Source organism: Pseudorasbora parva, chromosome 24, assembly GCF_024679245.1.
Source record: "Pseudorasbora parva isolate DD20220531a chromosome 24, ASM2467924v1, whole genome shotgun sequence".
NCBI classification, from domain to species: Eukaryota; Metazoa; Chordata; class Actinopteri; order Cypriniformes; family Gobionidae; genus Pseudorasbora; species Pseudorasbora parva.
In genome coordinates this window covers 25,808,695-25,832,500 of record NC_090195.1, presented here as the reverse complement: position 1 = coordinate 25,832,500, position 23,806 = coordinate 25,808,695, and the positions used below count along the sequence as shown (strand labels likewise).

The window sequence follows — 23,806 nt, the reverse complement described above, 5'->3', positions numbered from 1 at the left end:
TTGTTTCTTTTTGCACTCTTAAGTCTACTCGACTTATAGATGTTAGGGGAAATGTGCCCTGAGTTTGAATGGGCATGATGCCTCTAAGGAGAAGTAAGAAAGATGGTCCATGTTCAAGGTTAGAATGTCTCCTCAGTCACAAAGTTACCTTGCTATAAATTCCGGCCTTGTTTTTTTCAGCGACGGGGTGGTTTGTCTGGTTGCTGGGCTCAGAGGCTGACACAGCTCCGGTGGGGCTTTTACCTGCAATGACATTACAAACATCCCTTTAATCTTGTAAGGCAGAACATATCTTATGATCTATGATTTATGGTTTGATTAATTAAACAAGGATTGCATAATATAATACCTTAGCAGACAAAGCAAAAAAGAAACAAAAAAAATTGTATAGTACACCTTTGACATAATTAAAGTCAAATAAAATCACAAAAATCTAATACAAGCACCAAATTTAAGCTAAAAATCCAAATCTAAAGGATATAAATTATATAGTATATAGATAAAGAAGAAACACAAAGCAGAACTGATGAGAAGAGAAAATGACTTTCAACAACATAAACGAAATGTACAGCTAAGGCAAAAGTGATGAAACTTTCTCTTCATATATGTGTGTGTTCTCTCTCTCTCTCTCTCTCTCTCTCTCTCTCTCTCTCTCTCTCTCTCTCTCTCTCTCTCTCTCTCTCTCTCCTCTCTCTCTCTCTCTCTCTCTCTCTCTCTCTCACACACACACACACACACACACACACACACACACACATCATCAACATCTCTGAGCCCAACCTCTCCTTTTTTCATTGCTCTAATGCACACAATTAGACATGATGAAAAATCGAAAAAAAATTAAATTTAGTTGTAATACATTTTGCCATTCTTCCTTCCTTTGGAAAATTACTTTTGAAGTGTTTTCTCTCGCTCTCCGTCTGTAATTTAAATGGTAAGCTGCCAGATGTGTGTCTCATGCTTGAAGTGCAGGAGCTTTGCATTATTTAGCATATTAACATTCACAGAATTTAAAAAGAGGGTTCCTGCATTGCCTGGAGCTTCCAATTAAGTAAACCTTAGCTTGATACATGTAAAAATTTTACCATGAGAAACTTTTTTCATTGCGTTTTCTCTTCGCCTCAGCCAGTCACATCTATTATAATAAATATGGAAACTTCCCAGATGATATAATTTTTTCTCTTGCTGCGGATTAAATATATCAGTAATAATAACTTTTAAATATAGGCAACATATCAGGAAGGTTTCAGAAGATTCAAATAGGTTTTAAATAGCAGGAGTATTCTGGGCTGGTATGTCCTCTGTGCTGTTTTGACCGATATTACCTTTAATCTGAACACAAATGTAGGTTTTAATTTACAAGTGTTTCTAGTAAACATTTGAGATGCCTACAGGTAAAACCATTGCATCTGCCTTATCTTAACATAAATATGGGTGGTTATTTCATTATAACGTATATAATCATGTTCAGTTGGGTGGCTTACCTCTGATGCGCTGTATTTTCACTGTAGTGACAAGCCTTAAGAAATACCGTACCAAACGGAAACAAATTATAGCCATCTACTGCTGAAGCTTGAAAAAGTCAAAAAGGGTGAAAAGGGAAATTTGTCTTCTACGGAAGACGCGTCAGTCTGTTTTCTCTTAGAAGAGACACAGTTAATGACCCATGAAACCATATGGAGTTATATTTAAAAAGGTTTATTCAAAACCTTTAACTCATGAGACCGGCCCGTTGCCATTCAGCATCGGTGTGTTTGATTCATAATGGTTTTGTAATCATTTTTTCACATGATTGCTTCCAACAGTTCATTTCAATGTACCAGGGGAGTTAATAGCCTATTTTCTTTGCAATGCTTAAATTTCTGCACTTTATTATTATTTTGTCCAACATGTTGCTCATTAAAGAGTTTGGATGGCAACAATGCATTAATTAGCTTTGACAGAGGTGTTACATCTACAAGGTAAAGGGTAACCAATACAAAATACAAAGTTTTTTTCTCCATGTAACAATCTATAGCTTTTTAAATCACTTAAATTAAGCATAGAATGCAACAATTTGCAATATTTTTTTGTTTTTTGTTAAATGATACTTTAGATATGAAGCAAAAGAATTAAAAAAAAATACTGACACTTTAATAAAGACATTAGCCTTACATAAACCGAAGACCCCTGTCTCTGCCGTGTGCAGTGCGTAAAATTTTTCTAAGCTTTCGCCTGTTCCAATCTACGGCCTGCAGCAATGTGGAGCAAAAGCCTGCCCTCCACCTCTGTTCTGTGTCCAGAGACTGTAATCCCTGTCAGCAGAGCATTCTGCCTGCCTTTGCGCCACGATCATGCATGTTTTAATGGGCCAGCCAACACAACTTTGCAACTTTGCCTTTAATTATCCTTCCTCCAGCCTGATGCTCAGATGGTGTCGGGTCTGAATTAGCGCAGCGTTGACAGCTGTAGGCTATGTCCATGAACTTGGAGTGCTGCAGCCACAACCCACGTTCTCCCAGGGTGAACAAGAGAGGCTTGTTATCCTCTGCTTACCATGAACGCAGAGAGAGTGGGAACTGGGCCTGGAGGGTTGGGTGACCGACGGGGACCTGTGCGCTCACCTAGGTTTCTAATTGCCCTGGTGTCGGTTCCAGAGTTGCCGAAATTCAAAGGTCAGTGAATTATTGATTACCCATGTGCATAATCCATGATTCTCATAATTACCCAATGTAATAGAAATAATCAAAACAAAGGGATGTAAAATAGAACATATTTTAAAATAAATGATCGACCATTACATTTTCTAATACTATATATAAAAAAAATGTTGTTGTTTTTTTAAATCATTCTCTAACAAGGCAACTAATGATCGACTGAATATTTAACGCTGATAAGAGCTAAAAAAAAAAGTTTTGTATATATTTATATACATTTGATCTTTTCTAAAAAATGTAAACTTCCTAGAATTTTTTTTTAATATATGTAGTATTTATATTATATTATATTTAGTATTGTCAAATCTTCCAAAATTAAAGCTTGTTTACATATGACATATGATAACATATGATTATATGAGCGTGGCATGGTTGTTGGTGCCAGACGGGCCAGTCTGAGTATTTCACAATCTGCTCACTTACTGTGATTTTCACGCAAAACCATTTCTAGGGTTTACAAAAAAGGAAAAACATCCAGTATGCGGCAGTCCTGTGGGCGAAAATGCCTTTTTGATGCTAGAGGTCAGAGGAGAATTGGCCGACTAATTCAAGCTGATAGAAGAGCAACTTTGACTGAAATAACCACTCAAAAAGTCAGAATATAGCGTAAACAGAATGAGAACATGTATCCATCATGACTTCTTACCACTGTGCAGACTGCTGGTGGTGGTGTAATGGTGTGGGGGATGTTTTCTTGGCACACTTTAGGCCCCTTAGTGCCAATTGGGCATCGTTTAAATGCCACGGCCTACCTGAGCATTGTTTCTGACCATGTCCATCCCTTTATGACCACCATGTAGGGTAATGCACCATGTCACAAAGCTCAAATAATTTCTAATTGGTTTCTTGAACCTGACAAAAAGGCCCCCACAGTCACCAGATCTTAACCCAATAGAGTATCTTTGGGATGTGGTGGCTTTGTGCCCTGGATGTGCATCCTACAAATCTCCATCAACTGCAAGATGCTATCCTATCAATATGGGCCAACATTTCTAAAGAATGCTATCAACACCTTGTTGAATCAATGCCACCCAGAATTAAGGCAGTTCTGAAGGCAAAAGGAGGTCAAACACAGTATTAGTATGGTGTTCCTAATAATCCTTTAGTTGAGTGTATATATATATATATATATATATATATATATATATATATATATATATATATATATATATTCCTTTATTTTGAATGGAATTAATCAATTTGACAGCACTTATTATTTTATGTTGTTATGTTACGTTACGTTACGTTACGTTACGTTGTTATGTTATGTTATGTTATGTTATGTTATGTTATGTTATGTTATGTTATGTTATGTTATGTTATGTTATGTTATGTTATGTTATGTTATGTTATGTTATGTTATGTTATGTTATGTTATGTTATGTTATGTTATGCTGTTATATGATTGTGTGAATTCAGATTTTATTTTTATTTTTTACTATTTAAAATATTTGAAGATAGCAAATATTTGCACAATTACAATGATATCATGTTTAAAAAATTTACATTATACAAGGCTTGTCACTTCAGAGCAGTTTGTTTTTCTTCACATTAGCTAAGCAGCCTTTGGGAATGTCTGTCCAGCTCCATCTCACTCACCACATGAGCCTACATTTTCTCATCTGCTAAAAAACAAGTTTGATGTAAGCAAGGTTAATTCATCCATTTAAAGACGGCAGTGGTAAATTAATTGGGGTACGAATGCATTGTGATTTAGTGAGTATGATCCTGTATTAGGGTTATCCGCTGTGACCGGGACTGGCCCCTCAGCGACAACGATATAAAGAGCACGGCCGTGATCCAGAAACACTCTAAGAGAAAATCTTGGAAATTGTCATCGCGCTGAAGGGCCCAGTGTACTATGATGCATTTACTTGAGGGGCAGGATGCAATCAAACATAGCTTCCAAAAGCCCAGCCCACTGCATGCAGTTACAGATCTACTAAGGGTGATCAGAGCAGAAAGGCCTAATTTAATTAGTCATTTGAATTCAAACAGACCTAGTGTAACCGGATCGTTCACTTAATGTGAAAGGTCAGTTAACTCATAATGCCTGCAGCTATGTCATATGTTGCAATGAAGATAGTATTCTCTGCGGTTTTAAATTAAGCAAAAAAAATATTAGCTGTCAGTGCTGCTATTTGACATGTCTGAGCATTACACAAATACCCAAGGATGAAAAGGAATGTGACTGCATCCTCACTAGAATTTTGAAGAGAAAAGTTCTGATATAACTACAGAACAGTACAAGAGTTTGTTATTAAAATTATTATGAATAGTATTGTATTTATTATTATCATTATAAGTAGGACGATACATACAGACACATTGTTGAGGAAAGTGCATAAAGGCATCTTACCACAATCCTTAAAAAAATGTATATACTTGTTGTTTGAATTAAAGTCGCTGTTTGAATTTAAATAGGCAAATGCTTAAGAGTCAATGACTGGATCACTATTGCAGTGATTATAAGGTTTCTAGCATGTAATATGTTTAGTAACAGTCAAACATTAAACCACCATATAGGAAGACACATCATGGCACTATTCCAGGATGACAATGTCAAGATTCATCAGGCTCAAATTGTGAAAGAATTCTTAGAAGGATGCATGAAGAATCATTTTCACACATGAATTGGCACCTCTGAGTCCAATGGAAAGTCTATGGGGTGTGCTGGACTTTACAGAGTGCTTGACTCTTGGATTAACAATATAAGATCTTGACCAAAAATTGATGCAGCTCTTAATGTAAATAACATCACAACAAGGTCTTGACAATGCAAGAGTCAAAAAAAGTGATATCCAAACATATAACATGCTCGAAACATAATCACTGCAATATTGATCCAATTATCAACTCAAGCATTTGCCTATTTAAATTGACTTTTGGTTAGTTATTCAACACCACAGAAAAGGTACGTGATAAAACATGCTAGTCCAGCAATGGAGCCAAAGTTGGATGTTCTCTATTTACACTTTTCCCTCACTGAATTTAATTTTCATTTCAGAGTAATGCGAGGTTGTCAGCCCAATACCATTCTCTCGCTTGATGGGAATCCTCCATCTGAATATCATAAGAGTGTGTAGCAGTAATACAACCTGAACTGATCCTTATGCTAACGTCATCTCTGCTCAGAGGTTTGACGCTGTGATGTCCGGTGAGGGACACCTTTTGATCACTTATTTGAGTCAGATTGAGTTTACCTCTGTTTGTCTGCGAACCTGGTTCTTTTTCATCCTATTCTTTCCTTCCGCTTTTTTTTGGCATATATAGTAAGTGGAACATAACTCTCCCAGAGTGCCATAGCATGGGGACACTTCCCATGTGGGGTGTTAGGAGCACAGTGGGAGGTCAAAGTTCACAGCAGAGAGGAAGTGACAAGCTGTGAAATGTAAAAGACCAATTTCTTCCACATGTTGCGGCGCTCTGAGAACAGCGCAGAGCTGTCAGCTAGCATCACGCTTAAAATGGGACAGGTTGCTACCCAGCAGACCTGTCACAACTCATTTGTAATTAAAAAGCCTATGTGATGTTTAAAGCTGAGCACCCCAGAAACTTTTTTCTTGTTCTGCTCTGTTAAATAAAGATGAGTTCTGCCCAAAAAAAAAAAAAAGAAAAAAAAAAAAAGATTAATAACAGAACAATGGTCTTTGCGCTAGATCAATACCAAATGAGGCTGCGTTCAGGGGCGTCTGTATATTCCGTGACCCAAGTCAGGATAGAATGCTTGGAGACAGGAAGGTGTGCCCAGGAAAGGCGCACTTATTGAAGTAAAAACTGCTCTACACATGGATGTGAGTGAAAGGAAACTGCTTATTTGCTTCTTTCCTGTCCAAACTAATCTTTATGCAATGGGAGTGCTGGCCATTTTAGAGCATAAATTACACAACTTCTTATATATAAGAAAACAAGAAGTGGTGCTTGCCTATGGAAAACTCGCCAGCATAATGCTAGGGTGTGGGAGGTTGTCAGGGCATTGGTGGTTGCTCTGTGGATGATGGGAAGTTGTGGGTTTCAGGTAAACTGCTAAAGCATAGTGCTATAGCAACAAGGTATATGAGGTCAAAAACACTGTAAGAACAAATACTTTAAATTCACAAATTATTCTGAAAACGCATAAATGTAAATGTTAGACAGGGTATTGGTATGCAGAGTGTTGTAGGTGGTTGCCAGGACAGTATTGTAAATTCATTAAAATGGTATTCTGAGTGTTTTTTGCATTCCTGTGTGACTGTAAAGACTGGTTTATACTCGCCATGTCCGCACAAGCGTGAAGGTGCGCATGGCAAACGCATTTGCATGACTTCAAGGTTACTCTGGCCTGAGCAGATACATCTGTACCGGTATCGTACCTACACCCAGCTTTCGTTTGTCTTAAAGACACAATATGTATTTTTTTTACAGCTAGAGGTCACTAATTCAAAACAAAGGCGTAGCTTGATTTTGCCTTGATTTCGCCTGAGCTTTTATTTTGCTGTAGACGACGCTTCCGCTTCTTCCGCTTCTTCCGCTTCTACCGCTTCTTCCGCTCCTTCCGCTCCTTCTGCTCATGCATATGTGGGTTAACGCATCACTGTTTTATCAAATTAGATACATTTGATTGTGTTGAAAGTTAATGCAAGACTATGCGTTTGCTCAGCAACTACTATTTTGTGGTATTTTTCAGCGGACACTTGCAGTAAGCTAGATCGATATTAGGCACGGTAAAACATGGTACTGTGTCTGTGTCCAGGTTAAAATAGTTTATTTCTCTGGATTAAAATGTTCTTGGAAACATTTGGGATAATCAAGTCAACAAAATATGTAACACTGTTGAGTGGTTTTTGAATAAATTAATCAAAATATCTTACAAATTGAACCTTTAATAATTTGCTTATATTTACAAAAAAAAAATCCTTTTGGACTTTTTTTCTTTTTCTTTCTGTTTTGCACCATTTCCCATCTCTAGTCTGTCGTCATAGTTACTAATCTGATTCACCATCACTTTCAGATGTGTATAAGTTAATCACATTGTTTGTTTGTGTATATAGTCCGGAGCTTTCAGTTCACCTGGGTCTGGTCTCATTTATGTATGGTTGTGTTTTTGTGCCCATTCTTTGTGTGGATTTACCCTGTGGATATTATTAAATACTGCTTGAACCCTTTATCTTTATCTTCGTATGTGTTTATGCAGCATAACCGTGACACAGATATAAGCCTTTATAATGAAAATAAAGCTCCATGATTATTTACACAAATAATAATTCATGAAGTTAAATGAAAATGTTTTATACAAATGTTCTCATATCCATATATTTTGTTCTAATGTCACAAGTAGTAATATCAAGGTTTAGTGGATTTTACACAATTCTTTGATTCTTTTGTAGTGTGGCTTTAGTGAACTGTACTAAAAAAAACATTGTCACGTGTATCTTGCTTGTTTCATTCATGGCCATGGAGAGTAGTAAATATCCAAAAAAGCAATGGGACTGGAACGTTGTATCTATTGACGGAAAATTAAAGGGATAGTTACCCCAAAAATGAGAATTTGATATTTATCTGCTTACCCTCAGGGTATCTAAGATGTAGGTGTGTTTGTTTCTTCACTAGAACACAAATTAAGATTTTTTAACTCCTACCGTTGCTCGTATAATGCATGTCAGTGGGGTGTTTTCTATGAGAGCCACTATGAGAGTAAAAAACACATAAATATACGAATCCATATTAAACCCTGTGGCTCATGGCGACACATTGATGTCTTAAGACATGAAATGATTGGTATTTGTGCTTTTGTTTTTTTTTAACCTCTTATCAGAAAAATCTCATCTAGTATTCCCACAGTCATTACAGCTTTTTGACCTTCTTCAATGGAAGTAATGGAATTAGGAATACTAGATGAGGTTCATCTGATATGAGGTAAAAAATTAAAGGTCCCGTTCTTTGCGTGTTTTCGAAGCTTTGATTATGTTTACAGTGTGCAATATAACATAAGTTCATGTTTCGCGTGTAAAAAAACACAGTATTCACACAATTTACTTATCTGTACAACGCTGTTTTCTCTGTCCTAAAAACGGCCTGATGATTTCCTTGTTCTATGAAGTCCCTCCTTCAGAAACACGTAACGAGTTCTGATTTGGCCAGCGCTTCCCGTGTTGTGATTGGACAGCAGCTTAGCGCACTTTGCCCTGAAAGGTCCCGCCTCTTACCATAACGGGGAGATGCAAGCGCTTAATGCGCGCTCTTCTCCACGTGGGAGAGCAACAAGACCACGCCCCCTATTTTGCGTGTACTTTTGGGCGGAGGGTTAGCAAACAAATGGTTCTAGTGCAGTCATTCATGAAGGAAGTGCAGGGGTGTAGTCCGTTCGCTGTAGGCTTTGAAAGGGAACTTCTGTTAAATAAAATATCTTGCTTGGCATTGAACTTTGAGCTTTATAATTATACAGGTATTATTTATGCTCTAACAGCAACATTACACACTAACTAAAGTTTGAAAGATGGAATCGCAAAGAACGGGACCTTTAACACAAATACTGATTGGTTTCTCGCAGAAAACAATCATTTCATGTCTTAAGACTTAATGTGTTAACATGACTTAATGTGTTGCCACGAGCCACAGGGTTTAATATGGATTCGTATGTCTGTGTTTTTTACTCTCATAGTGGCTCTCATAGAAAACACCCCATTGACATGCATTATACGAGCAACAGTTGGAGTTAAACATTTTAATATGTTCTACTGAAATAACAAAAACACCTACATCTAGGATGCCCTGAGGGTAAGCAGATAAACATCAAATTCTCATTTTTTGTGAACTATCTCTTTAAAAAACACAGATGCAGCTGGATCATATCCATAATGAACAAGACAATCTAACAGTTAAGCTTGGAACATACTATGCAAGAACAAAGAATTTTGTTCGTTTTCTCGAGGTGGCAATAACAAGTGCAAAGTTCGTTCTGGCCAGTACATTTCATAACTTCACGAGAAAAGCAGGTGCCGATCATCTGCGTTTCTCCGCATTAAGCATTAAACACGCCCACTTTAAATGTCTGACCAATCACACAATAGTTCTCGGACACCCACAAGAAAAAAAGTTCTGCTCAGACGATGTGTTGAGAACAAGCTGCGAGAACTCCCAAACAAGGTCTGCGAGAACAAAATGACATCGAGCACTTTTTTTCTCTGTTCTTGCCGAGTATGTTGCACCATTTAGCATCAGGTTTAAGGTGTGCTTCTTTTGGCTTTAAATAATGGAGCAAACACCAGTAAATTGACGAGTACAAACCTTAGTAAATCACCTTACATGAGTCATTTAAATACTCTCCTCCCACAATCTCCTACAAATGCAAATGCAATAAGTTCAGCCATAAAAATAACTCTGTCCACACCTTGTCATCACTAACTTTTTTAATGTGTGTCTTTAGTAACTCCTGGGAGTAGTTATTTAATGATTAAAAAAAAGAGTTTGCACTGGTGCAAGCTGTTAGTAAATCTGGCCCTTAGTCTGATGTTTGAAAATGTGGGAACTTATGACAAAAGCACTGAAACACCATCAAAAGACTGAAGCATATGCTGTCTACATAATTTATAAACAAAATAAAGCCAACAAAGATGGAATCATCTAAAAACATTACGCAGACAACAACACAGGCAAAAGGGCTCCAGTGATGTAAAGTGAAATCAACGTAGAGCCCGCTTGATTTGCTTCATTTGTTTCAATGTGACTATAAAGGTCTTCAATACAGTGTTCAGCACAGAAACATATGCCGAGTGGTTTGAAAGCTTTAATCTATACGTGTACCATTTCAGAATCATCTGGTATTTCCCAAACAAACGACAAACAATGAACGCACTGAGAAAAAAAAATTCAATAAGCTAATGGAAGCACACACAAGTGAATGAGCTCTATTAGAGATCTTGCTATTACCCCATCCCGCTTATGTTGACTGCTCACGGTTCAACACAGCAATGTGAGCCGGCTTCCGGCTGAGAGTTTTGATTAGAGGAAATATGTGCAATTCGCTAATGCAGCAACGTATGATGATGATGATGATGATAGCATTCAGTGAGAATTGTCAATCATGTGTAAAGCCGAGTGTCTTATGTTAGTGAGCTTCATTTACAGTGAAAACAATTTGGCCTAAATGGCATGTATTGTGCTGCGCAAATTGGTCATGCTTTAGTCTGAACGCAGAAGGTTCATTTTCTCTGCATGAATGCCCCACCAGATTCTAACTGGCAGCTGCCATTCTGCTTCTGTGTGGGAGTTTGTGGTGGGCCGTGACATTCGTTGGCATTTCTTCCTGTCGGGGGGGGGTGCAGAAATCCTACCTGGCAGAGAGGCAGAAGAACGGGTGGAGGTGTCCGGGTGGGGAGGAAGCCCCTGGCTGGAGCTCAGCTGGGGGTGAGAAGGGATCTGCAGGGTGAAGCTGCGCTCCGGTACCCCGGTGCTACCCCGCGGGAGTCTCTTCACCTGCACAGAGGGATGTCTGCTGATTGACAAAGACTGATTATGAAAGCCACTATGAGAGTTGGCAAATATTGCCAATATTAGATATTGTAGAGTAGTGGCTCTTGATTGGTTTTGCTTCAAGACCCAGATAATTTAGGAATCTCAATTTAATTGTGTTTGATTGGACACAGCCTTTGACATCAACAAAAAAAAAAAATCTAAGTATTTCTCCTACATTTTAAATACTGATAATATAATTTGTTTTGCTGTCAACCTCGTTATTTTTTTGCTTAGTATTTTTTTTCTTTTTCCTCTCTGCTGTCTGTGACATTTCCAAAACAGACCTGTCACTTTTGGGGTCAGAAAGTACATCTCTATTTTGACTTTCTTTATGCATTATGATGACAAAAGTTTTGGGACACCTGTCTTAACATTTACATGAACTTTAATGACATCCCATTTTTAATCCGAAGGGTTTAATATGGAGTTAACCCATCCTTTGCAGCTATAACAGCTTCACCTCTTCTGGGAAACTATTGCACAAAGTTTAGGAGTGTGTTTATGAGAATTTTTGTCCATCCTTCTAGTAGAAGTGCATTTGTGTGGTCAGGCACTGATGTTGGACGAGAAGTCGCAGGCTCTGCTCTAATTCATCCCAAAGGTTTTCTGCTGGGATGAGGTCGGGACTGTGTGCAGGCCAGTCAAGTCCTGAGCTCCTGAGAGCAACCAATTCTTTCAATGTTTGTATAAGCAGTCTGCATAGGTGCTTGATTGTATAAACCAAAATCTGCTTTACTCCCAGATGAAATATGACGATTTGTGGCACTTTCTGTACTGACTTGAGGATAAATCTGTAGATTTCTGTGGAACTGATGGTAAAAAAAAAGTCTTAAAGCTACACTGTAAAAAAATTATATGTTCAATAAGTTATGACAACATATGTTTTTACATTGTTTTAACTTATCAAAATAAGTTAAGAAATGTTAAACTTGTTTTTTTTTTTTGTTATACAAGATGTGACTCATTTTTTAAAGTCAGTTTAACATAATTTAAGTTGAAATAACTTAAACATCCAAGTCGATTATACTGCAAAAGTTCAAAATGTGCCTTTTTTTTTTTTACAGTGTGACAGCATTTTCAAAGTATATATTTTCAACAAACATGGGGGTGGCGGATGTATTTTAAGGACTTTTTCTAGCTTCCAGATTCCATGTGAACATATTCCTTTGTTACACACACTATTTTCCATTTTATGAATGCATCAGATTGAGATAAGCCATTGCTTAGTTTTTAACTTCATTAAGCTGTTGAGTAACACAATCAATTCTTCTCCTCAAATGTATCTGGATCTGTTTAGTAAAGATGTGGTTTGTTTACAACCTGGCTCCAATTTATTCTTACTAGAGCCATTTACACTCTCTATCTCTCTTACACACATATACAAAACAGGCCCTTTTCTCCCAGAACTGACTTATTCTACAGAGTTCAGTCAGGGTAACTACTAGGGCTGGGTTAAAAAATATTGATTTCTTGATTTTAATCATTTCTCAATTTGACGAATAGATATCCATTTTTTAAAATCCCAATCGTTCTTACAGTCTATGCCATTTTTACGTTTGTATAGCATGCCTCCCAATAGATCATATAATAAATAAATAAATAAATAAATAAATAAATAAATAAATAAATAAATAAATAAATAAATAAATGAATGAATGAATGAATGAATGAATGAATGAATGAATGAATGAATGAATGAATGAATGAATGAATGAATGAATAAATAAATAAATAAATAAATAAATAAATAAATAAATAAATAAATAAATAAATAAATAAAACAATTCTGCTTTGTTACTAATGACATGAAGCAAAGTATCTGCTTTCAAGTTCTGTTCAAATAAATACATACAAGTTAGCCAGAAAAATAACACATTTCACCATAAAATCATATGTGAGGTGTTTTCCGTGTTTCGCAAACACCATAACATTGAGTGCTGTGAAAATAAATAAACACAAAATACACAAATCCTGAAACTGGAAAAATTGGATTTTATCCAAACTTCAAAGACCTGTTTAAATTATTAAAACTAGAGGTATATCTTAACTTTAAGATTACATTTATCATGTAAACTACATATATACATCATGTTTTATTAATATTTGTGTGGGACATTAGAAGGGCAACACGGTCACATCACAGCAGAGTTTGCTGCCCATCATAAATCAAAGCATGTGATAAACAGTGGACCGAAGGGAACACCTGAAGAAGGAAACACAATGGGCAGTGTCCTGTTCATTACATACTGTATGTATGTTTGCATAAACTGTATTTGTCATGAAGGCAAGGGTTTATGAAAACTATCTTATGTGCAACTTAGTTGTAAACATACATTTCAGTTTTGGGGTTGCTTGTAATTATTATATCTGAAAATAAATAGCGGTTGAATATAATATGTTGGGCTCTGTTGTAACTTGTAACCTCTAATATTATAGTAATGTACCAAATTAGAGGGTTCCCTGTAGTTTACTGAAATAACTGGGAGAGATTCCTGGAGAGATTAACTGGGATTGTTTTCCTTAAGACAATCAAACTATAGAAATTGCTGTAGCGCCTTAGGTCAAAGGAAATGTTACAGCGCTAAATAAACATGAATGAACATCAGAAGGTATGTTGAAAGATCCAATACAACTTAACAAAAACTGTATTATGTAACATGTAAATCACTCAATCAGCATTTCAACCGTGAAAAGACGTGGTCCCTTTCCAATGCTTATATTTTTATGAGTAAAAACAATGATGTAAAAATCCGCTATTATAAAAACTTCCTTATGTCGGTTTTAAATGCAAGTAGGTTACAAATCAGTGAATTTTAACCTTTAATGTTAAAGTGATGTACCAACTGGGATTCCCTGTATAGCTTACACCATTATTTAGATAAGAGATGTATTGATGTAATTCATCCTGTACCTGATAGGCACCAACTAATCGACATTGATTCTACTGTAAAACACATCAAAAGCTTGTGAATCAAAATCTAATCGAATCAAGATTCAATATTTTATTATTATTATTATTATTATTATTATTATTATTATTATTATTATTATTATTATTATTATTATTATTATTATTATTATTCATTCATTCATTAGATTGCTGTTTGTCTCCAAATAAGTAAATGTTCAGTACATTTTAAAAGTGTACCTGGAAGTACAGGTTGCATAGCCAGTGGTCCAGGTCAGTGGAGAGCAGATGCTCAATTTTGCGGAAATGGTTGAGTGAGGAGTTCGGCCTGCCACGCAAGAGAGGGGTCTTGAACTTGCCCTTGAAGAGTTGAAGGGAGCAGTCGCAGACTGGAAATGCACCCCAGCCCACCACACAACTCACATGACTGTGATCACCAGGCAGAGATAACAGTTTGAACACTAGGACACTGGACGGCAACAGATCACAAGACGCAGGTAAGACCTAAAAGAGAGACAGAGATGGGTTTGTGAGAACAACAACAACTAAAAACCTAAGACCTAAGCTAGTCAGAATTAATTTACATAATACATTAACAAAAATAATTCACATGAACCCTAATACACACATCTAAATGGAAACATTTCATATTAGACTAGACAAATACTGTAACCTAACGCATACATGAACTGAATACTTTATTTCCTACACTGTTGTTTTACAAATAAGGAGACCCGCAAAGATGAGCTTTTGTCAGGTTTAGCTCACTTATGGGTACAAAAAAAAAATGGTTAAGTAGGATATACACACACTAATTATCACACTTATGGGTACAAAAAAAATATGGTTACGTAGGATATACACACACTAATGTGTCTATTAAGCACATAATGGCCATTATGTTGATGTACAAGTGCATCTTACAATATAGACAGTTTTGAAATGTATTTAAAGAAGTAGAATATACAAACTTTTACTTTATGATCTCACACAAAAAATAGGACATCAAAAAATATATTTTTAAAATATGCACGGCAAGACATTTTTAAACAAATTTAATGTACGTGTTTGTTAGTTTGTTTGATTGAAACCGTTACTCACCAATTACTCATTAATCCAAACTTTGGGTTGTAGTTATTCATAAATCTTTATTCAAAACTGCCACAATTTGTTTATGCAATACTGTATATTTACTTACTGTTTATTACTTTTTGTTTTTACTCATTTTTGTTAATTTAAATATTAAAAAAATATCACACAAGCCTTAGAAGGTTAAAAACTTTTGACACTATTGAAAAAGAAGTTATATTTTTCTTGTAATATTATACAGCATTTCCTCTCTAGCTAAAGAAATGTTTAATATGATCTAAAGTTTGAACCTAGATGATGAAACATTGGAATGTGATTACGGCTGGTTTCAGGAAGCCATCTCAGCAGGGGCGCCAGCATGTGACGATCTCAACATGACAGCCGCGACATCACTAGAACATATGTAAACCAGGCACATTTAAGCGAAATGTGGTATATCGGGAGAACGTGGCATGAGGAATACCAGCGTTTAACACGCAGAGATCCTTATTTACCCATCAAGCAAGAGACAGACCTTTAAAAAATGAACTGACAGAAAGAAGCGCTTGACTTCATCAATCACTCCCGGAATATTCCATCCCTCCATTAGGAGTAATGGAAAACGGAGAAGACTTGTTTTATCACATTCATCATGTGTTTCTCTTCTAATCGCTTTGTGCTCGCACCTAAAAAAAATGGCACAGATTTCCTGCGTCGGGCCTCAAATTCATGCCATAATCTCCTGCATTATACATATTGAAAAATATTTCAGACGCTTAATTCACTGGAAAATAAGCAAGAACACTGCTGACTGTATCAATTGGCAGGGGGAAAAAAAGATTAAAAAAGAGAGTGAAAACACAATGAAATGACTAAGACATTGTGTTCCAGGCCTATGTCAGTTCTCAGGTGGAACTGCTGCATGCTGGGAATCTATTAAAGCATCACAGCGATCACATTTCATTCAAAACAGACCTGTGCTTACTGAGCAAACTCCACAAGAGAAAGAGGGGAAAAGAGAACGCAAACATGAGAAGGCATTGAATGCACACAAAAAAAGGAATCAATTTTTTTTTACAAAAAAAGTGACATGTGGTAAGTAAATAACCACAGAGTTTTCATTTTTGGATGAACTATTCTTTTAAAGTGGGCTTCCCTCATGGACTGCTGGTCTAATTCTGCTTCTAAACATATTATATGACTGTTTTTTTTTTTTTTTTTTTTTTTTTTTTGCTTTAGTTGGAAGCACTATGAAACAATGGAATGAAGAGATGGAAAAAAGAGACTCAGATTGGCAAAGAAGTGAAAGATTCTTCTTATCTTCCGTTTCCTTGCCTGGACCATCACGGCTTTCACATCCCACTTGAAGGAAAGACTCAAATCTGCAAGATGGATCAAACCAGAGCAACTCTAAGCACCAGCCAGAGACACTCAAGAAAAACATGATGAGCTGTAGCTTTCCTCCTACTATCGCTAATTCCTCGTTTCCTCTGCGAAAGCTGTGAGGAAAACAGACGAGGCGAGAGCGCACGGTAATGTGGGCAACAGTGAAAAGCAAATGAGCCAATTACAGACAAATCTGATGGAAATCTTCGAAACATAAACATCAACAGCAACAGGATTGGCTATAAATAAGAGCTGGTAGAGGATAGAGGAGACTGACACTAGACAATCTCAATGGAGCGCTAAACGATTGCCTGCCAAATCAGAGCCCACGGTTTTGGACGAGAGAGGAGGAGTATTCAGTTAAAGCGGCCCACTTTATTTTCTTTGTGTCAGATGCTTCTGTCTGCAGATATAGGCCTGACTACACAAGCACATACTAGATTTAGGGCTTTAATTATTGAACTTTTAGGTTCTTTATTTAATGTTTGCAAGGCACTGCAGAATAAACATTCTGGGTAGGGTTTGGTCTAAACTTATATAATCAATTCAGCCTAAAACACAGACTCTCATTCAAACGTAGCTTTGGAGATTATTTCAGTCCCAGCTGTGCACGACAGCCATTTGGAGTCATGTCAAATTAAATAAATAAATAAAGTATTTTTATAAAAGTATATATATATATATATATATATATATATATATATATATATATATATATATATATATATATATATATATATATATATATATACACACACACACTCACTATAATATAATATTTCAACTTTTTTGTTAATAACTAAATCACCTTATTCTCATTAAACGCTTAATATGACATTATTGAAATGGTTTGATAGGTGTACTTTTTTTGTGGGATTTTTACAGTTAAAGTCTGCCATTGACTTACACTGATCCTTCATTGGTTTTCCTTCTTATGTACATCAATCTTCTTTACTTGCATATATTTGTATATATTCTATAGTTGTCTTTTCTCCACACAATGACTGTGTGTTGATTCTCATACGCATCCATCAGAAAACAAGATGTGTGCTAAAGCAGCGTTACTGAAACCTACCTAAAACCTTATCACTATTTTTTTGCTCTGAATGGGACTAATATTTTCTTAAATGCACATGTAGTTTTTATTTTTCTTATTTTTAAAATGCCTAAACTCAACAGTTTTACTTGAATTTTGACACTTCTGCGATTCAGGTTTAACAGCATTTCTACTTCATTTTTATCCCAATAAACCGTCAGCTCTTGTATAATGAATTATAAATTTGATTTAAGTTCACACACTAAATGTCACATTAGAAAAGCAGCTGTTTTATTCACAGTGACTGTCCCTCAAGTCAAACCTTGAGCTTTCAGCAGCGGTTTTTAATACAGTCTCTTTCCACTTCCATACACACACTCACTGTTTAATATCACATTTCATAAGCCTCATTCTGACTCTATATTCAATAGCTCAAGTGGAACTGCAGCGAGAATAACTGGAGCAGTTCCATTTTGGAGTTTAGCCCTGGTTGATGATGGACATATTGGATTCTTGCTGGATTTATGATCACTGAAAAGTTCAGAAGTCACAACACATCAAAAAAAAAAAAAAAAAAAAAAACAATCCTATCCTCGTGTGGATGTTCTGCACAGACCCAAAGCTAAAATTGTGAATCTATACAGTGTATTTTTATTGCATCTCAGAAATAACTTGCGATTGGTAAATGGTAGCATTCTGTAGTCAAATGTTTTTTATAATTGTAATTGGGTTAATTTTTGTACATGCTTCTTGGCACTGCATGCTTTGTTGTTTTTTATATAAAAAATATAAAAAAGTAAATTCAGAATGGACATATTAAACTGATGAAAAGTTATTAAAAGATATTACAGCTTAGAGAGCTGAGAATACAGAATATTTATTGATACAATATATATATATATATATATATATATATATATATATATATATATATATATATATATATATATATATATATATATATATATATATATATATATATATATATATATATATATATTGTGGAAAAAAACGTGACAACTTCCCTCAGTGTTGTATGGCAGATGACATTCTGAGCATCACCTATGATTTTTAGCAACCAATATCAATTCTTAAATCCCAAGAATCGATTAGTCATCCTGTTTTTAGTTGATGAATGAACAGAACATTGTAGCACGCCTCCCTCCCAACACATCGCAATAATCTTTGTGTTTTGTTACTATTGATATGACACAGAGTCTAATATTTCAAATTGCATCCCTTTTATTATGAAGGTCAAAAAAATAAATACAGTTTTGGCACTGTGGCTTGACTCACTCTGGCGCAGCTAAGCTATAGAAGCAGCAGCGCGGAGCCCACACGAACGGATCATCTCCTCCCCTTTAACACACTGTGAAATAAACATGACTGAGAATCTGAAACTATGTAAAGGATAGAGTACAATTAACTGATATCTCTATCACATCAGACTCAAACTCAATCACCACTCTCAAATCAGTGTTTCAGCCATGGAAAGAAATCAGTAAAAGCTTGTAAACAATGTCATGTAACATCACATATCGCAGACAAAAACACATTCAGTGTCTATAAACGTGTTAGTCAGCAAGAAAAATTTACTGAGGATCATTTTGCTAAACATATGCACCATATTACATATTAATTATATATATTTTTTATGTTCTTCAATATTTAATGCATGTTTGAATAAATCTGGCATGTTTTTATAACACTCACCATTTAAATGTTTATATATCAAAAATATGAATTGGAGAAGAAATGTGATTATGTAATTGTAAAGGTATTATTATTATTATTATTATTATTATTATTATTATTATTATTATTATTATTATTATTATTATTATTATTATTATTATTATTATTATTATACCTTTAATATTATAGTAGGCCAATGTAGTACCAACTCCCATAGTTTAAGTGAAGTCAACTTTATTTATATAGCGGCTTTACAATGATGATTGTTTCTAAAGCAGCTTCACAGTGTTAAACAGGAAAATACTGCAACAAAGTTTGATTCGGCTGTACAGCAGTTCTGGAGAAAACAGTGATGTTATCAGCTTATTTTAATTTATCATATAGCGACAAGGTGGGCAGATAAAGTAATAAAGTAGATACAGTTCATTTAGTAATTCATTTTAATTTAAAGCCTAGAGAAAATTTTCCTACAGAAAATTTACCATAAATTGTACCTGATATATAATCCAAAAGAATCAATATTGAATCTAATCGGAATCGAAATCAAATCGAATAGCAAGTTTGTGAATCAAATCATGAAATCTGTCAATACCTCATTTCTAACGTAAAGGTGACGAGGTTTGATTGCTGTGCTCTTTAATGTAGCATGAATCCACTCAGATCAAATCGGTTCCATGAACAACAGCCATTTTGTTGCTGGGGTTAAATAAACGGCAGTTCTGCAGTGTCTCAGGAGGGACGTTTGCTGGGGTTTTCTTACCATGTAGAGGCTCTGGTTAATGTTGAGCTCTGTGTCACAGTATCGGCCCTGGTGCTCTACGGGTTCTGTGCTTCCAGCCCACTGCTGCTCCTGCAGACGGGACCAGCGCAGCGTGCGGCCGCCCAGTTGAGTCTGAAGAGACACGCTCATTGAGTACAGACCTCTGGGCAGCTTCTCTCTCACGGCCCTCAGACACAAAACAAGCACCTCTATGGGCTGCGGAGTCCGACTCCATTCCACCTACACAGAGAGAGAGAAACATTTCACTATGTAAAAAAAGATTTGTAGAAACTTTCACTTACATTTTAGATTATGTTCTCTTCTACTCTTGACAACATCTTCATGCTGAATATTTACTCTAAATTTGTCATTGTGTGTAATCCCTTTCAAGATCTGCTTTTTGAGATGTGTTTTGGAACGAATCAAATTTTAATGGAATAATGAGTTGGCTATTCTTTTTTTTTTTCTCTCTCTCTCTTTTCCCATCCTATTCTAGTTTTTGCTACCCTGAAATATATCTAACTCTTTGTATTTAGGGCACTTTTTGCGTTTCTTTGCCTCTTCATGACAGATCGCTTCCTGTACTCCTCAGTTGTAAGTCGCTTTGGATAAAAGTGTCTGCTAAATGCATAAATGTAAATGTAAAAGGATACTGAATGTGATCAGAATGGAATACTAGCTTACAATTTATTTAAATACTGTGCAGTGTACACTAGAGGTTTAACGATTCCCTCATGTCACGGTTCGATACATATCACAATACTGAACTTACAATAAGGTATTATTATGATACAGTACACAAAGACACATGGGGGGAGTTTAATAAAAAAACTTACTGTTGATTAAAAAGCTAAATTTGGTATTACATTGGGGTGTAAATGAATAGGTTTGGACTTGATGCTGGTAACACAATGCACAGGACAATGGTGACACCAGAACAAAAATATTCATGATTCTGAAGCTAAAAATACAGAATTATTTTTAAATGAATGTGCTTGCACTCTTTCACTGATTAAATATATTTAAATTAATGTAACTTTTTACCTTTTACTGATTACATAAGACATTATGGCATCAGGACCAACAAATATTCCCCCTTTGCAATATTATACTACATTACATACTAGTTTAATGTACTACTGACACTAAAACTGTAATTTTCATTTCAGGTGAACTATTCACATTACATATTGTCACTATTCAATATACTATTCTTGTATTGTGATATATTGTGACACAATATATTGTAAGTGAGGCATTATTTCACAAGTTTAAAACTGGAGTAAGCTAAATTGTTGTCACACCTCATCATGTAGCCTTATATATGGAAGAGCAAGAAAAGAACATTGCATTATGTATCTATCCTGTGCAGTGTGTTCTGGTGTACCCTGCACATTTTACAATTTTGTACGTCATCCAGCAGAACAGGACATTTACACACTATACATATCACATACTACAGCAACAGAAAAAGTAGTATGTGATTCGAAACGTAGCCAGATTTCCAGGAAATAAAGGTTTGGAGGACATTGCATTTCCTGCAGCTGCGGCGTAAGGGGCGTAACGCCATAACACTCGCCTAGATGACATCAAAGCAGCTTGCCGGATCCTTTACACTTCTCATCCTTCACTTTCTGGCACACAGGCCAGCTTTCGCTGAAACCTTGCTGACAGATCGACAAAACACACAGTGCAAACAGGAAACAACCCCCCCTTCCAAAAGAGCACACACACACTTATGCATACACACACACAAAAACTTATTTTCTTTCTAAGTATAGCCTAATATTCCAAGATTAAGCTTTCTCCTTAATTATTTTCATTTTAATTAGTAAATCTTAATTAACAATGAACATTTACCCTTAAAATTTTTGGCGTGAGAACGAAGGAGGGTGGGGGGGGAAGCTAGTGAATAAATATGACAATCTTTTTGAGTCCTGAAGGCAGGATTACCGATGCAGGCAGGCTTAGTTATTAAACACGTTCTAAATTAAATGCCTCCATGAATTTTGTACAGAAATATATTTTCATAGTTTTGCATGCCAAATGTGACATTTTATATTTGAGATTCATCTGCCACTGTAATTTTGGAAATGTCATATAAACAAAGATTTTGTCATTTACCAATGAAATTACTATGCATGGCAGGTCGACCATTGCTTTTCTGGCTGTGCGGGTTGTTTCAAGTCAGCAAGCCATAAAATATCTTTATCTCTCTGAAACACAGCAATTTGAGAGATAATGGAACAGTGACTGGGGGGCACGGATGCCAGGCTGAGGAATTATACTACAATCTCACTGCGTTTACTGCCTCCCTCAAAGCTGACGCTCTGTCTGCAAACCGAGGCTGCTGCTACTGTTGAGGCCCTCTTACAGGAGTCATTACAACGCAAAACCTCGCTGCAACAACGGCGTGCACGCAACTGAACAATCTGCTTTGGCTGATGTTCTCTTCCTTTAGTGTTGGTTAAGTCAGAAGACTTTGGTGCGGCTACCTGTTCTCATACGCTTTTCATTCTTTGCTCATTCCCAGGAAATGTGTAATACGTGTGCCCCCATGACTGATATCATTAACAGGATACTGAACTTAATCACATTATTTGATTCAGCTCTATTTAGCGTGTAACTCAAAAGAACATTTAAAACATTCATGCTATTTCTACCTTTGTATTCTTTATTTATAATATCAGTCAATTTGCATGTGCCCATTTATTGGCATTACATTTAAATGGGTTCAAATAGAATTTGTGCTTTCACTGAAATGCAGCGTTTGTACATGCTGTTCAACCTTTTTGTGGAGTGACATTTATGCCTTATAAAAAATGGTTTGATCTTTCTGACATCAGATTTAAGGGAGTGACATCAGTTTTTTACCACCACATGGTTCAAACAGAGGCAAGTTACTCTTGCAGTATGTGTCAATAATTAATTGGCATTTGTAAGCTCTGTTATAGGAAAAGGTAATATATTGTAAAGGAATAATATTGTTCTTGGCACAAATAATACTCTCTGTAAAAATGTGCTGCTGTGCAATATTTGCTACACTAGATGTTTTGTTAGTTGGCAATTGCACAATTTGCATTGCCTTCAAACCTGTTTTATAGTGTGTTATTTTATTTATTATAATGCACAGTAAAACTGAGTAATACTAAAAGATTGATTGGTCCCACTTTATATTAGGTGGCCTAACTACTGTACACTTACATCAAAAATAATGTACTTAATGTGTTCATATTGTATTGCAAAACACTTGTGCTGCTATTGAGGTGGGATATGAGTAAAGTTAGAGTTAGAGGTATGGGTAAGTTTAAGAGTAGGGTTAGGCGTCAGGAAAGTGGGCAACACTTTATTTTATATAAAGTGTATAATAAAGTGTTTAATAACCCTCAACCTATCCTAACCCTATGGTAAATATATGGAGTTAATTATTATTATTACTCAGTACTTAAATATTTAATTACACTGTAACAATGACATGTATGAACACAATAAGTGCATTGTATCAAATGATTAATTTAAATGTTAGTACATAGTAGTTTTGGCCGCCTAATATAAGGTGGGTCAGATTTTTGTTTTTTTATTATTTTCCATAAAGGTAGCGATGGCCACTGCAAGGAAAAGGGTGTATGTGAGTGTATACCTGCCAGTGGAGGTCAGACTCGATGCCTAGCGGCTCTGTGTTTTCTGTCTCTTCAATAATTTCACCATATTGGTTGACGATCTCAGCCTGGTGTTGACGCAAAGAATTCAGCAAGCGATTCTCC

The 23,806-nt window shown here is 35.9% G+C and overlaps 1 protein-coding gene across 1 annotated transcript; it reads right to left on the bottom strand.

Annotated features, from left to right (window-relative positions):
- Window positions 1-136: 136 nt before the first annotated feature.
- LOC137064066 (uncharacterized) lies at window positions 137-23,806 on the bottom strand. Its single transcript, XM_067435404.1, has 5 exons — window positions 23,683-23,806; window positions 14,521-14,601; window positions 14,338-14,425; window positions 11,009-11,150; window positions 137-243 (listed from the first exon to the last, which is right to left on the bottom strand). Coding segments are annotated over exons 2-5 (339 nt in total). The 5' UTR covers window positions 14,523-14,601; window positions 23,683-23,806.

Excerpts from the sequence above, each read along its gene's own strand:
- LOC137064066 (XM_067435404.1), bottom strand. Across the intron at positions 11,151-14,337 it reads TATGCAACCTGTACTTCCAG|GTGAAGAGACTCCCGCGGGG; the intron begins GTACACTTTTAA and ends CCCTCTGTGCAG. Across the intron at positions 244-11,008 it reads TTCTTCTGCCTCTCTGCCAG|GTAAAAGCCCCACCGGAGCT; the intron begins GTAGGATTTCTG and ends ATGTCATTGCAG.